This window comes from Cricetulus griseus, chromosome 6 (assembly GCF_003668045.3).
Source record: "Cricetulus griseus strain 17A/GY chromosome 6, alternate assembly CriGri-PICRH-1.0, whole genome shotgun sequence".
Lineage (NCBI taxonomy): Eukaryota > Metazoa > Chordata > Mammalia > Rodentia > Cricetidae > Cricetulus > Cricetulus griseus.
In genome coordinates, this window is record NC_048599.1 from 112633046 (window position 1) to 112650357 (window position 17312).

General features: G+C 37.2%; 1 protein-coding gene across 3 annotated transcripts in view; it reads right to left on the reverse strand.

Moving 5' to 3' along the window:
- The window catches only part of Slc4a10 (solute carrier family 4 member 10), a 156006-nt gene that overhangs the window by 50721 nt on the left and 87973 nt on the right, over positions 1–17312 (reverse strand). For all 3 annotated transcript variants that reach the window (XM_035446804.1, XM_035446803.1, XM_035446802.1), the window contains 2 exons: positions 16831–16964; positions 16206–16451 (listed from right to left, as the gene is read on the reverse strand). In XM_035446804.1, the coding sequence (XP_035302695.1) occupies positions 16206–16451; positions 16831–16964 (380 nt within the window). The remainder of the gene's footprint in view (positions 1–16205; positions 16452–16830; positions 16965–17312) is intronic.

Genomic DNA, 17312 nt, shown 5'->3' on the forward strand with positions numbered 1-17312 from the left:
ACAATGGGCAAATGAGTCAACCACTCTACATTTGCTTTGTTTTATGAGAAATGGAGTTGAAAATCCTCACCTATTAGCTTAATATGAGGAATAGGTTAACATCACACACACAAATTGTTTTCTAGTTCCCTTTTAGTCATCTGACAAATGTTAAATTTTCACCCTAACATAATATGAAAGGAACATCAGTGCATTCCTAACATGCTAGAGTTATCTTCATTTTCCTTCAAAGTAAACTCATATGCAGTCAATTCTTCTCACCCACATACTGCATTCATAGTTTTAATCAACGGTGATTTAAAAATTTCCAGAGGAAAATCATATCTTTACTGAACTCACGTGGACTTATTCCTTGTTATCATCTCCTAAGGAGTGCAGGTGACAGCTATTTACATCGCACTATATATCATATGACATAGATAGGGTACAAGAGGGTGTGTACAGGTTATATGAACATACTACATATGTGAAGGAGGGATAACTGAGACAAGCCCATACTGATAGAATTAGATTTGAATCCTTGTTTGTTTGACCCTGTAAGTCCTGCTCTTTCAGCTGTGATATGCTGCCTCTAGATGTAAGTTGATGCCATTTCTATCAGGATAGCTAGAAAAGTGAGAATGTCCCTGATCAAATAAAGAGATCTCTATTCCCTATGCCACCCCTATTTCCTTTTTCAGGACCAGTCTCCTTTAAGATATCTCCTCTAAATATCCTGCACTCTTGCCCTTTACTGTGGCAGCTACATTACTTCCACCACTCTCATTCCTACTGTTCAGTGTCCTGTTTCTCACAGCCATGGATAAACTTGGTGATGTGGTTTCTCCATTCACTTTACTGGCCATGTATGGATTTCCTTGGGACAGTGGTCTCTGCTATTTCCAGTAATTGCATCGTATCAGTGAGCACAAGGGCATAAAATGCCCCTGCATTCCTGGTATTCTATCTTCATTTACACATTAACAGTGATTTTCTGAAAGTGTTAAGCTAGAAATTTGATATAAAAGTGGCAAACTCAAAGGAGAGACATATTTTGGAGTGTACATTAGTTACTTTGCCTCCATGGCAGGGTTCTATGGCTAATCCCTTTTCTCAGATCAGTTCCAAGCTGGAAGAACAGTTACATAAAGACATCATGACTAGCCAAGAAAATTGCCATTCTTTCTAGAGTCCACACACTGGATATGGGAACTCTCAGTCATCAGGTTTCATAGTATGCACACTTTCATAGACAGTTTAAGTTATCTCTGGCACTTGGCATGCAGCTATCAGTAAAGTATCTGTCTAGTAATATGAGGCCTAGGGTCAATCCCTAGTACAGAACCAGGAAAAAAGGTAAGTGATCTCTATAAAGCCCCTGGAGGTTGGAAAGGGACTTCTGAATGCTGGGCTTGCATGCTCTTAAATATGAATCAAGAATTAAATGAGGAAAATATCTTATCTTCCCTTTATATGAATCAATTCAAATTATCTGGAGCCAACCTAAAATCTAAATCAATGAAATGAAATGAAAACAAAGAAGTAGTGCTGTGAGGGTATAAAACCCGAGTAAAGACCAAATTCTCTTGTTAATTTCACCCAAACCAACTTCTAGGGTCTCTAGCAATGATCCTGGACATGATACTTAAGCGATCTGTGTTATTGTTTCTTTATGTATAAAACGGTGATGACAGTCACCAAGTTCACAGGTTATGGTGAGAGCAAACAATGTCGTCAAAAGCCCCAAGGTGGACCTATTATAAGTAAATACTAATTAGGTGTTCTATACCATCATTGTGGTTATTGTCACTGTTGTGATTATCACATGCTCTTAGAATAGAAAGTAGAATTGTGAAAGAACCATGTCTCTGCTACATTATTGTTTTTCTCTGTATTGTTACTATAGCTCTGGAGCTATAAACATAAAATCAGGGATAGTGATTCCTCTACTAGTTCTTTTATTATCCAGGGTTGTGTTCTCTCTCTCTCTCTCTCTCTCTCTCTCTCTCTCTCTCTCTCTCTCTCTCTTCCCTCTCTCTTTCTTCTCTCTCTCATGTGTGTGTGTGTGTGTGTGTGTGTGTGTGTGTGTGTGTGTGTGTTTTTCAAGTTCCATGATAATTGAGTTAGAATTCTGATGGGGATTTCCACCAGTCTACAATTTGCTTTTGATGGTATGGCAATTTTCACAATATTATTTCCTATCAACCCAGGAGCATGGGAGGTTCTTTGCATCTTCCAGTATCTTCTTCAATTACTTTCTTTGCTATCATACAGTTTTTTATTTTATAAATCTATCTTTCACTTCTTTAGTTAGATTTATTCCAAGATATTTTCTAGGCTACTATAATTGGGATTGTTTGCCTAATTTCTTTATCATTATGTTTGTCATTTGTGTATAGGAAAGCTACTAATTTTCACATGTTAACTTTGTATGCCTGCTACTTCACTGAATAATTTATCAACTGTAGAAGTTTCCAGACCCTGGAACGAGGATGTCAGTTTGGAGATCTGAGCAATCTATGGGGCCTCTGGTAGTGGATCACTATTTCTGGCATACGAATGGACTTTGGGAACCCACTCCACATAGAGGGATACTATCTCAACCTAGACACATGGGGGAGGGTCTAGGCCCTCCTCCAAATGATATGACAGACTTTGAAGATCCCCCGTGGAAGGCCTCACCCTCCTGGAGAGCAGAAAGGGGTTGGGATAAGAGGGTGGGAGGGACAGGAAAGGAGGGGAGGGAGAGGGAACTGGAATTGACATGTAAAAGAAGCTTGTTTCTAATTTAAAATTGGTCTAATTACAAATATAAAAATTATAAAAGAAGTTTCCTGGTGGAGTACATAGTTACTTTTATAGAGAGAATTATATTATCTGCATATAGGGGTAATTTGACATATTTTTCTATTTGTGCTCCTTTATCTCTTTCATTTATTGGTCTAGCTAACTCTTCAAACCATATATTGAAAAGAATAAAGAAAGTGAATATTCTTGTATTATTCCTTATTTTAGTAGAAATTCTTTTGAGTTTTTCTCCATTTAACGTGATTTGGTGGTGTGATTCCTGCACATTGTCATTAATATAATGAATATTCCCCTGAGTACCTAGATCCTCTAGGACTTTTATTATAAGATGATTTTGGATTTTTGGATTTTTGGATTTTGGATTTTTGGATCTTCATCTAATCAAATCCTTTGATTTCCGAAAAACAGTATAAAATGCCTTGTAGTAATGGATCAATTAGCTTGAAATGCACTTTTTATAAAACATGTCCTCTGCTATCCTTTGCTTTTCAAAGAAAAGCGAGTTCTCCCAGCAATCTTGTTTATATAAATGGCCACAAAGTGATTAGATAAAGAGTGTAATTAAATGCCTTGCTTCCCCCCCCCCCCGAGGCTAATGGAGGTGATCTGTCTTCCTTATGCGAGTGCCCATGGCTGTCTTCTGGAAAGCATAATTTGGTAGAACTCCCTTCAGCGATGTCACTAATTTTAGTTCCTAGGCTACAGATGCTGTCCCTTTGCCTCAGCAGTTATTAATAGTCCCCTCCTTTGTGCACTAAACTGGAAGGGCTTTGTTTTCTAAGCATTTTTGTTGACTAAATTAGTCCCCAAGAGTGCTTCATAGCATATTATATATTAATACAAGATACAAAATTACAGAATCATATGTTTTATAGAAGCCAAACATATTTATGTTTTTATTTTAATAGTATTTTGAGTTATAAAAATAATAAAGCCACACCACAGGTTATTTATTTTATATAAAATAAACATCTGTTTCCCTCTCACACAAAGGCACATACATGCACACACACATACTTTCTATTTGAATTATTCTGTATGTTAACTAATAAATGTAAAATGTTAACATAACACCTTATATTACCAAGAAAAGCATTTATAAATAGGAAGATATTCTGAACTAACCAAATTTGGCTAGTTAATAACTATCTTAAAAGTATATTGTTCAGAGCAATTAGAATGTTCATTTCTAAGTTTAAAGGAAATGTACTTCCACTACTACAAATTATTGGAAAAGCTTGTAAAGATGACTAAAGAAAGTAACTGTGACACCTCAACATCCAGGAAAGCTGTGATGAATGAAGAAATGAACAGAGCATAGAATGTTACATGAACCAAAATAATTTGATCAAAACTTTACAACAGGAATGGCAGATACCTTGAGTAAATGTATCAAATCATATACAAAGCATCACATTATTTTTATATGGAATTCAAGGCAATGTGTCTAACAAGAAAGATAAAGCTGAGTGGTACAGAGATATCAATCACACCATCTAATTAGAAAAAGCATAACATTAGAAAATGTGTTCTACTCCTACTCCAGTATGCCTTATTTGATTATTGATATATCATAAACCACTAACTTGCTTTTTTAAAACAAATATTATCTGCTTCACAAAACTTGAGCAAACACAAAAGTATAGAAAAAGAGAAATTCAGAGGACCTTTGCAAAGTTTATATAGGCTTTTTCTAGAGTATAGCTTCTCTGATTTAAAGTTTGCTGGATTAGAGGTCAGAACATCAACTTCTCAAGGCAGCAAAATGAAATTATCTCAATATCGATATTTTAATGTTAATTGAAACACCATTAAATTCCACTCTAAATACTTGAAAATACATCCTTCAATTTAGGTCAGCTTAGAAGCAAAGAGAAATTGGGTCAGTACTTCATAGACTGTGAACTCTCTAAGAATAGTCTTTCTATCTCACCAAAATCTGGTGCATAACATGTGGCTATTTGGTTCATTTTTAAGGAAAGAGCCCTCCTTTAAATATTGAGTAATGATGTAATTTTTCTGCCTTCTCATTGTCCTTGACAAGAAAGTATGGAAGATAAGGCTATTTAGGACTTATAAAGCAAACTATAGTCATAGGGAAGTAAAATAGCTGACAGTGGACATGAAGAATAAGTTGTTGATGGGCACTGTCGATAAACATGCAGGGCATCTACACAGTTTCTAGGGTCTTGGGAGGTAATTAATATGAAGACAGCTCTGTTCCTGAATGTTTCGTAGGTTATTAGGGGAACAGAGAGAATGAAACAAATCAATAATGTACTAATTTTGTTACTACTGCTTCCAGAAACAAGTTTATCTTTAGAATAAGTTAAGTCAATACATGAATGAAACTAAACAACAATTTCTCACCCTAAACAGAAGACAGAACAAAATATATTAAAGACCTAAATATTATGAACCCTAAAATGGAACAAATCCTATCAAGACAAGAGTCCTGGCCAGAATATGGAGAAAAGTGAACTCTTCACATGATGGGAATGTAAATTAGTAAAATCATTGTGGAAGACAATGTGGATTTTCTCAAGGTATTAAAAACAGAAATACTGTATGATAGGGGAGAGAGGACAAGAGAGATCAGGAAGATCGAGTCAGGGGAAGAATAGAGGAGAGCAAGAAAAGAGATACCATAATAGACTGGCACTAGGGAAATATTCAAAGATCTACAAGGATGACCCCAATTAAGAATCTAAGCAATAGTGGAGAGGCTACCTTAAAAGCCCTTCTCTGATAATGAGATTGATGACTACCTTAGATGCCATCCTAGAGCCTTTATCCAGTAGCTGATGGAAGCAGAAGCAGACACCTACAGCTAAACACTGAACTGAACCCTGGAACCCAGTTGCAGAGAGGGAGGAATGATGAGCAAAGGGGTCAAGACCAGTTTGGAGAAACCCACAGAAACAGCTGACCTGAACAAGGGATTGCTCATGGGCCCCAGACTGATAGCTGGGAAATCAGCATAGGGCTGTTCCAGACCCCCTGAAAGAGGATGTCAGTTTGGAGGTCTGGTTAATCTATGGAGCCTCTGGTAGTGGATCAGTATTTATCCCTAGTACATGAATGGACTTTGGGAGCCCACTCCACATAGAGGGATTCTTTCTCAGCCTAGACACATGGGGGAGGATATAGGCCCTGCTCCAAATGATATGACAGACTTTGAAGATCCCCCATGGAAGACCTCACCCTCCTTAGGGCGTAGAAAGGAGATGGGATGGGAGTTGGTGGGGGGCAGGGGAGGGGGGAGGGTGAGGGAATTGGGATTAACATGTAAATGAAGCTTGTTTCTAATTTAAGTAAAAAAAGGAAAAAGAAAAAAATCAGAAGTTCACCTGAAAAATACATCCATGAAGACAACTAAAAAAAAAAAAAAAAAAACCAAAACAAAAAAACAAATACCATTTGATCCATCAATACCACTAAAGGGTATATAGCCAAAGAAAATGAAATCACTTTGTCAAAGACACATCTGCACTCTCATATTTATTGTATAACGAGTCATTAGAGGCATGAAAAAGAACCAATTTAAGTGCACATAAAATGATGAGTAAAGAAAAATTTATATACATATAAATGCATGTGCATATATGTATAATATGTTATATATATGACATACTATTTCTCTAAAAACAGTATATAATTTATCATCATATGAACATGGATGGTCATTGTGTTAAGTGAAATAAACCAGGAACAAGAAAACCACCACATGATTGCACTCATATGTAATTTAAAATATTTAACCTCATAGAGGCTGAGAGCAGAATGTTGGCTACCAGAGTCTGGGGAGAACAGTAGAGCAGGGGACATTATGAATAGTAATAAGCTATTGTCACATAAAAAGTCATGCTGCTCTTCTGTAGATAACGATAATGTAGATAATGATAACATATTGTTCTTTTTAAAAAGCTAGAAAGAATCAGTGTGAATGCTTCCACCATAAAGAAACAATAGTGCTGAGTAAATAATTTTACACAGATTTGAACATTATACAATGTACATATGTTTTCAAACATTACATGACAAAAGTATGTATGTATCAGTTTTAAAAGCACTTGAGTTCAAAATCAAGAGCAGAAAACAAAGACAGCAAGTGTTTAATAAAAATCAAGAATTAGGAGACTAAATTTATAATTTATTTATTTGCTGTGCTTAAGTGGTTTGCCTGCATATCTTTATGTGCACCACTTTTGTTGCTCTTGCTCATGGAGGTCCGAAGAGGACACTGGATCCCCCAGAACTGGAGGGATATTTTCTATTGTGAGCTACCATGTGGGTGTGGGGACCTGAATCTAGGTTGTCTGCAAGAACAAGTGCTCTTAACCACTGAGTCTTCTCTCCAACCCAACATGACTCATTTATTGACAACTCATTTGTTGATAAAGATTTTATGGGGTGCCTACAGGTGCATTTGTTTCATTGCAAGATGACATACAATTCACAATGTATGTCAAGACTGCACATAAGTTTTAGGAGTAGCACTAACTGGATTCTGTGGGTTATTAAAAGAATAGAGCATGAAGTTGGGAAGAGGAGGCATTGGGGAGGCCCGAGGGAGTTATAGGAGGTAATGGGTACATATAAAAACATATTTATACTATATGTGCCAAGTTCTTTGAAGATACAGTATCAACAAAAGTGTGCTCAACCATCTTGACCTGCCATTGTGGACAATATTCTAGTGTAGAGAAACAGGGATTATTCAAAGAGAACACATAAAAATATTCTTAAAATGGTATTATTAATTATGAATAAATGCATTCAATGGTATATAGAAAAATAAACATAAAAGTTAGAATACAGTTTCCTTAAATCTCATTTCTTATTGCTTGACTAGTGAGTTCTAATTAGTGACTGAACTATGAAAACTTCCTTTGTCTTTGTCCTGTGTTTCTAGTCAATATTTAAAATTATGTGGCAGGATAACATCCTATTTTACTGACTTCTTCCAGAGGATTTCTTCACCAAGTCAATATCCCATTTAAACTTTCAACCAGAACTAATTTTTGGACACATATATTCCATATACAATTATACATGTCCATATATAATTATATATATATATATATATATATATATATATATATATATATATTCATTCCATGTTAAGATCCTTTTAGTGTGTCAAATTTATTCAAATTTTGTAGATTCGATGATTTTTAAAAATTGAAATCTATGTTATTAGTGTTTAAAAGAAAATGTCCAAGGCAGACAAATTATAAACCCCCCGTGGCTTCCTAGAGAAGGGGAAAAGGGGAAGCCATGCTGTTTAAGCCAACAAGGAAAGCATAGAGGTCAGCCATGATGGACAAGCAGCCATGGGTGGGGGGGTGGTTAGAGAAAGAGTAAGAAAGTACAAAATGTTAGGGAATGCACTCTTAGACCAGAGATGAAAGAAAAAGTTAAGCTTTTCCGAGTAATTCAGAAAAGCAGGCAGACTTACAGAGTAATGTATTGTTAAAAACAACTGTACAAAAAATTAAATTTCAGAGAAATATCTCCATATAGAGACACAAATAAGTGGAAAAATCACTTGCTGCTCTTGCACAGAGCCTGGTTTTAGCTCCCAGTACCCATCATGGTGGTTCACAAAGCACTTTAACTACTCCAGTTTCAGGACATCAGATACCCTTTTTTGGTCACCATAAGCATCTCTCTCTCTCTCTCTCTCTCTCTCTCTCTCTCTCTCTCTCTCTCTCTGCCTGTCTGTCTTCTCTCTGTCTTCACACACATTGCACACACATACACAGAGAGACATACACACAGAGAGAGACTTGTCAAACTTGGCACGGATGAAAACTATTTTGCGTATCTTCAATTAACTAAAGTGTATTACATATGCTTTGACCTTTAATATAGCATTATGATAGGATTATGGGGCACAAAACTGTTATTTAAGTTTTAAAACCTTAAAGGATACTTAAATCTAGTTGAATAACTAAGAGAAAGGACATTGAGTATAATACCAATCAGTAGCATTTATTTAAAACAAATGACTGTCTTTTCATATATAAAGGAGGATAAAGCAAATATTGGAGTATAGAGAAATGAAGCAGTCAATAGAGGCAAATGCAAATTTCTCATCACTTGGCAGTGGACACTCTTCTTTAGAAACCTGGAAAGTAGTACAGAACTAAATAGAGACTTCTCAATAGATGAATCTAAAATGTCTGAAAGACACTTAAGAAAGTGCTCAACATCTTTAGTCATCAGGGAAATGCAAATCAAAACAACTCTGAGATACCACCTTGCACCTGTCAGAATGGCTAAAATCAAAAACATCAATGACTGTTTATGATGGAGAGGATGTGGACAAAGGGGAACATTCCTCCACTGCTGTTGAGAGTGCAAACACATACAGCCACTTTGGAAATCAGTATAGCGGTTCCTCAAGTAATTTGGAATCAGTCTACCTCAACATCTAGCAATTCCACTCATAGGCATATACCCAAAGGATGCACATACATATAACAAGGACAGCTGTTCAACTATGTTCATAGCAGCATTATTTGTAATAGCCAGAACCTGGAAGCAACCTAGATGCCCCTCAACTGAAGAATGGATAAAGAAAATGTACATTTACACAATGGAGTACTACTCAGCAGGAAAAAAAAAAAGTGGAAACTTGAAATTCATAGGTAAATGGATGGAACTAGAAGAAACCATTCTGAGTGAGGTAACACAGTCACAAAAAGACAAACATAGTACATACTCATTCATATATGGTTATTAGACATAGAGCAAAGAATTACCAGCCTACAACCCATCCCTACAAAGAAGATAAGAAACAAGGAGAACCCTAACATATACATGGTACCCTGGAGAAAGGAAAGGGACCAGATCTGCTGAGCAAATTGGGAGCACGGGGTGGGGGAAGTTAGGATACAGAAAAGGGGAGATGAGGAGGGGGGAGGAGGACATGAGGGACCAGGAAGATTGAGTCGAGAGGTGGGGGGAAGAATAGAGGAGAGCAAGAAAAGAGCTATCTTAATAGAGGGAGCCATTATAGGTTTAAAGAGAAATCTGGCACTAGGGAAATGTCCAGAGACCTACAAGGATGACCTCAACTAAGAATCTAAGCAATAGTGGAAAGGCTACATTAAATGCCCTTTCCCTATAATGAGATTGATGACTATCTTATATGCTATCTTAGAGCCTTCATCCAATAGTTGATGGAAGCAGAAGCAGAGACCCACAGCTAACCACTGAGCCAAACTCCTGGAACCCAGTTCTAGATAGGGAGGAGTGATGAGCAAAGGGGTCAAAACCAGTCTGGGGAAACCCACAGAAACAGCTGGCCTAAACAAGGGGGGGCTCATGGTCCTCAGACTGACAGCTTGGAAACCAGCATAGGACTGAACCAGGCCCCCTCAACATGGGTGTCAGTTAAGTGACCTGTGCAGTCTATCGGTTTCTGGTAGAGGAACAGTATTTATCCCGAGTGTACAAATGGACTTTGGGAGCCTATTTCCCATGGAGGGATACTCTCTCAGCCTAGGCACACAGGGGAGGGCCTAGGTCCTACCCCAAATGATGTGACAGACTTTGATGATCCCCAATGGAAGCTCTCATCCTCCCTGGGGAGAAGAAAGGGATGGGATTGGGGCATTGTTGCAGGGCATGGGAGGATGGGAGCAAGAGGGAACTGGGATTGATATGTAAAATCAATTGATTGATATGTAAGATCCTTTCTAATTTAAATAAAAAGAAAAAAAGAAACCTGGAAAGAAGCAAGGAGAATTCAAGGGGGCGGGGAATGCATGAATCTCCCTGGGAGAGGGAAGTAGAATAGATACCATGGGTGCACTGGGGGTGAGTGGGGACAGGAAAAGGAGGGATCAGGTTGGGGAGTATGGAGGGAGAGAGTACAGGGAGAGACAACTAGAATTGAGGAGCATCTCAAGGATAGGCTAATAAACCCAGTGCAAAGGAAACTCCCAGGAATCCACAAGGGTGCCCCTAGCCAAGATTCCTAGCAATGGGGGATACTGAGATTGAAATACTCATCTTCTATAACCAAGCAAGACTTCCAGTTCAGGGACAGGGACTCAACCAGCCAAAGAACCTTTGACCTACAATTTGTCTTGCCTGCAAGATGTGCTGAGGTAAAGGTGGTGCAGAAATTGTGGGAGTGGTCAACCAATGACTGATCCAGCTTGAGCCCCATGCCAACAGAGGGACCCACTGCTGACACTGCCTGGAGGGCAGTATCAAGAGGTAGGATAGCCCAGAGACCTAGTAGAGAAGCAAAACCACTGGCCAAAAGAAAAATGAAAAAGAAAGAAAGAAAAATCAGTATAATGATGCCTAATGATATTCTGCTATGCTAATAAATTGGTGTCTAGCCCAATTGCCAGTTGTCATCAGAGAGGCTTCATCCAGAAAATGATAGAAACAGATGTAGAGACCCACAGCCAAACATTAGGCAGAGTTTGGGGAATCCTGTGGAAGATGTGGGAGAAGGATTGTAGGAGCCAGAGGGGTCAAGGACACCACAAGAAATCATCTAAGCAGAGCTCATAGGGGCTCACAGAGACTGAACTGACAATCAGGGAGCCTGTATGGATCTGACCTAGGCCCTCTGCATATGGCAACTGGGGGTTTCTCTGATTCTTTTGCCTATATTTGGGACTATTTTTCTCCTACTGGGCTGCCTCATTCAGCATTATATGACGGGAGATACCTAGACCTATTGCAATTTGATATGCCATTCTTGTTTGATGTCCCTGGTAGGTGTGCCCTTTTCTGAAGGTAAATGGAGGAGGAATGCATGGGGTGGAGACTGGGAGGTGGGGAAGGAGGTGAAACTGCAGTCGGGATGTAATATATGAGAGAAGAATAAAAAAGGCCAGACATGGGTGGCACATGCCTATAATCCCAGCACTAGGGAGGCAGAGGCAGGCAGATCTCTGTGAGTTCAAGGCCAGCCTGGTCTACAAAGCGAGTTCCAGGACAGGCTCCAAAACAATACAGAGGAACCCTGTCTCAAAAAATAAAAAATAAATAAAAAAATAAAAAGATTAAAGAAACTTGGAAAATATATTTTTAATTTAACTTTAGTTTACATATATATGAGAAACTCAGGTAATAGATACTGAATTTTGCTTTAACTCATATATTTGCAAAGTCTAATATATGCCTTTTTTAAAAATTAGATTTTTAGGTTAGCATACAAAGCAATGACTTTGACTATGCATTTTCATACATAGGTGCCATTCACTGTTCTCATGTATTTTCCTCCGCCATCTGCCAGCACCCTCTGGCTAGTTCCCTTTCTTACCCATGGGGATCCCTATCTTCCTTCTTGTCATATGCATGCATTCTTATTCTTTTAGTAGTTATCCTTGAGAACTTTACTACATACTGAAGAAACATTTCATCTTATACAAGTATAACATTTTATTTTTGCCATTCCTTAAAATCAAAGCTACCAGGGAAAATGAATCCCTCAAACTCATTACTTATTGCTAATGTGACATATTCAGTTTGATCATCTGGTACAAAATACACTCAAAAATAAAAAGATTATTTTGACACTTGCTCTTGGCACAATAAAAGGGAAGTATATATTTTCAAATGCAAGGTCTACGTGTTACCACATTATAAGGTTAAGTTGCCAGAAAATCCAGGGAATTTTTGTTATTATTCATTTAAATAAAGAAGATTTTGCTATTTGGTTGGTATATTATAGGGAAATTTGAATATAGAAGGTCCAAATACAAAGTATATCTAGAATGTAGAACCTAAAGATGCTGGCATTTTCCCAATATCTTATTCCTGAACACAACATATGGCATACATAGTGTAACATATATGCAATTTACAGGAACATTCAGTTTGCAAAAATCACAATTTCAGATACAGTGTGCCCAGGCCATAACATTTTCTAGGAACTTTTAAGATGAAACCCGTGAAAGCAGGAAGCCAGCAATATTTAATGTACAAAACTTTAGGTGGGCATTAGTATAATGAACCTTAAAAACTTATGGGCACAGTGACAGGACTAGTAAAATCACCACAGTGTCATAGGACTTCTTGAAGCAAACAGATTACACAAAACATTACTGTAATAAAACAGCTGTTCTTAGCAGCCACTTTTAAAATTTCTTTAGTATAGATAACTAAAAGCATATGATGTAAAACAAAAAAAGTTGGATTCTGCTATAGAAACCAAGTCATGACAATACCTGAGAAAATCCATGTATTTGTCGAAAAAAAAAACCTGTTCAATTCATAAAACTAATTCTGACAGTAGAGTTTAGAGCTCATCAGTGAGTGTGTATATTCAAACTGGAGTACATTTGGCAGCAACCACCATGTAAAAACAAATAAGGATTCAGGGCAGTGCCAGCACATGGGCAGTACTTTGCCTTTGGAGACTGTTATTCAGTCTCTGTAATGCTCAGGTACCACTGACAGTACAACTTCACTATCTATCATGCCAAATCAGCTTTTCTATCGCCCTAACTTTGGTGAAGAGGTATGTGCGGGCAATGAGCACAGAGAGCAGCACACAGTTCATGCTTAGTGAATACAGCTGGGTTACTACATACGGCCTGCACTCTCCAAGGAAAACTAAGATTGCGAAGATTCTTTCATATGTTCTCTCCTCCATGGAGATCCTAACTTTTAATGTTTTCCCCACTGGAGGTGGGGAAATGGAATTCCTTTAACAGGGTTGTTAAAGGAATAGAGGAGGGCAATGGAGCCAAGTGCATGGAAGGAGGCTAAGGGGAGTGGAGAGGAACGAGAGCGTGGTGAGGAGTGGGAAGGAAAAATCAACAAAACAGTTTTTGTTTGAAAATTTCATTATGAAACTTAACAATCTGTAGACTGATCAAAAATTATTTTTAAAGAAAGATTTGTTTTTAAGAAAGCAGAGATGGAAGCATGCAGAAATCAGGAGCAGGGCCACTTGTCTTTTGGTCACCATGCTAAGGAAGGCTCATGGGCACAGTAAGCTCCACTCTCAGGCATCCACATGCCATTAGTTTTACTTATTAGTATCATGTGTCTGACCCTCCTTGTTTTTTTCCTCCTTGGAAGCTCTAACTCCATGTTATTCACACTGTCTCTAATATCTCTATGACTTCCTTCTCTCTGCTTCCATTCTTTGTTTCAAACGTGATTCTTTGACGTCATAAATTGCCCTTCCAATGGTCTCACTGCCCTCTCCAACAGGTGCATTTTTACTGTCTTTGGCACCCAAATGGCGTAGGCATACTTTCTCCATTCCTTTGCCACCTTCTCTTTTCTTAATTTTTGGTTAAATGGCTTCTCATTCTACTTTCTCTCTCATGGTTTATAATGATCTTTGAAAAAGCTCTTTCTTTAATTTTGTTGTATCTCTTTTCTTCTCTAAAGATTTGTGATACATTCTCTCTTGCCTTCTTCTCTCTCTCTTTTTTCCTTGTTTCTCTCTTGCCTCCTACAACTCTCCTCACTTCCACTTTATCCTTTAAACCTACATGCCTGCAGTAATCTCCATTACTCTAACTTTGAACTAGTTATGTTATCCAGGATCCAGTCCCTGCTTAAGACTTTTCTTTCTGCATGGAAGGATATTCAACTGTGTTTTTCAGTTTAAATACCTAAGAAGCTTCCACCAAAGTTGCAAGAACAGTTGGTGCCTTCCTATCATGGCTTTTACCTGTTTTATTTGTTGTATATCTTTTCTCTCAGACAGCTTATTGGTATTGTCAATACACTAAAAATTGTATCAAATTAATAAGACCCTGGCGGCATTTCTGGCTTTACCACTATCAATTTGATTTCAAACAAATGTTTCAAAGCTTAGTGAAACTCCAACATCCTGGGCATGATGTCTTCTATGTGGACAACATCTCTATCTTTCTTCTTAATACCTTTCTCAAAGTTCATAACAAAGTGAGATACTCATTTGATGTGGCACCTTTACATTCTGTACCAATTTCTCAACACAGAACTCATTTATTATTCTGTCTCTCTTATGTCCTATCATATAAAGTAAGGTCTTTGATGTAAGAATATCATTGGCTATAGTTACACTAGCTTCTAGTATAGTGACTAGCATTAAATTATCACTGGTTTGAGACTATAAACAGAAATAATTACATATAATAATTACATATCCTAACAAAGATAACCAAATTCAGTTCCACCTTCTTTTCAACAAACATAAAAATGACCATCGACATGGCTCAGCAGGTCAAGGTGCTGATACCAAGTCTGATAACCTGAGTTCAATGTCCAGAAAGAGAAAAAGACACTTCCAAGTTATCCCTGATTGTTACTTGTGCATTGTAGCAATGTGCCAATCAATCAATCAATCAAAGAAATGCTAGCATGTGCCTGTATTACATCTGATTCTGACCAAATTACTCTTTTATCTGCATTTTCCAGAGTGTCCAGGATATCCACCTATTTCCTTCATGGCCTTATTCACAATATCATCAATATTATTTATTATTCAGAAAATTATTCTACATGTAAATCTTGAATTTTCTTGCTTCCAAATACAGATACTTTGTTTTAAGCTTTCTCCAAAGGCCAGAAAATGTTAAATACTAAGAACCATGTTGTTTTTAACAACGAATCATTACCTCACTCTTTAAAAGTTGCTACATTAAACTATTACTATGTAATTTTGACATTGAATTTCCAGCAATTAAGAAATATTTACAGTATATAAGCTATATCTAAATGGTGCTGGTGGCTAGAATAGAGATTAAAGTGACTGATGAGGAGCACATAACTTCAAACATTTGCTCTGTGAAATTCCATATATAAGTGGAACAAAAATCCTAAAATTAAAGTACTATTTAATGACCACAGATACTCTATGGGTTCAGTGTTAGAGCACTTACTGATTTCTAGTGAATCAATTCAGAAAGCTCCAATTACACCTCAGTCTTGAACTGTATATCTCCTTCAGAAATTAATACATCACTACTTTTTATCACAAGCATCCAAAAGCAAAATGAAACCTTAAGTTTGTTGATTTTTATCTGTCTTCAATAGCAACTTCAAACATCAAACTACCACAACTTAGAATCAAAGAGTTTCTTTCACTTAGTTACTTTAAATCTGAACTTAAAAGAAGAGCAAAATGATACAGTTTGGAAAAACAAAACCAATCTGTATTTATATTGACTTGGTTAATTATGTATTTATTTTATGAAACACTTGACAAACAGAGCTTTAGAACTATGTTCTTGGCAGAGATGCTGTAACAAGAACCCAAGAATCAGATGTGTGGCTGATTACATGACTTAAAATTCTATTCAGCTCTAAAAGTCAGGATGTAGGTCATGAGTCAATTAAAGCACACTCTATGCTGAGTAAGGCCATCATATTTCTTAAACAATAGCAATTTTTGTGAAAAGAAAAGCCTGGAAGCCAAGAGCAGAAATCAGACTTACGAGTACTGTGTCAGCAGTTCCAAATCATTGTGCATATTGATTGGATAGGCTTCACTGAGTTCAAACAACTTCTCCAGGGCTTCATAGATAAAAATGATGCAAATAAGTGAAGCAAAAGCTTCTTCAGTAAAGCGAGTGATATAGCAGACAAGGGAACTCGCATCGGTGGCCACAAGGATGATACACAGGGTTGCAGTCCAAAGCCCAATACTGGCTCTTAAAGACAAGTATGACAGCCCATATTCTCTAGGAGAAATATGAAAGTGTGGAAAGAAGGTCATTTTATAGCTGGCTACTATTGAAATAATGGAAATAAGATTAATTCAGGCAGTGAAAGTGAGTAACTTCCCATCACATGAGTCTCTCAGTGCAAGACATTGTCTATAGCGAAATCTAAGGGGACAAACTAATGGAGGTTTCTTGGTGCTTAAGATGGAATCTTGTTTCTTATAAATATTTCATGTATGATATATGTAGAAATCTGTTAACTTTTCCTTCATTTCCATTGAGAGACAAAAATGACAACCTGAATCATACCAGCCAATTTCACTTCTCCCCACAGACCTCCAAAACTGATGTTGGATGAAGAAAAAAGCATATAGTAGACAATAGTAATAATACTTACTTGCAAAATTTAAACAAAATCTTTTCGAACACCAAAACAGGTCCTGTACTGCCTAATATGGTAAGAGGCTGTCCACCAAAAAGAGAATAGGCTATCCCGGTCATAGATGCTCCAAAGAGTGATTCGATTGCACTCTGTGAAAGAAAATGTGGATGGATCCATTACTTAAGCTAAATGGGCAGTCACCATAATAGGTACAAATATTTCAAATATGTCTGTTCAGAGTTTTACTCTTCACCATTTTATGTCTAGCAACCCCAGGCAAAATATGAGAAATAAGGCTGAGAAAATGTCATATGGGGGTAGAGAATTAGTGACAGCAATTGGGAAGTATAATCTATACCTTCTTGCTTCATTTTTTATTGTTTTATATGATATTTAAATATTTTCTGGATCAATGCCTTAACAGAAGCATGGCTCAAGTTTTTGAAAATTGGACTGAACCTAAAACTGATACAGAATTTTAGATCAAGCGACATGGC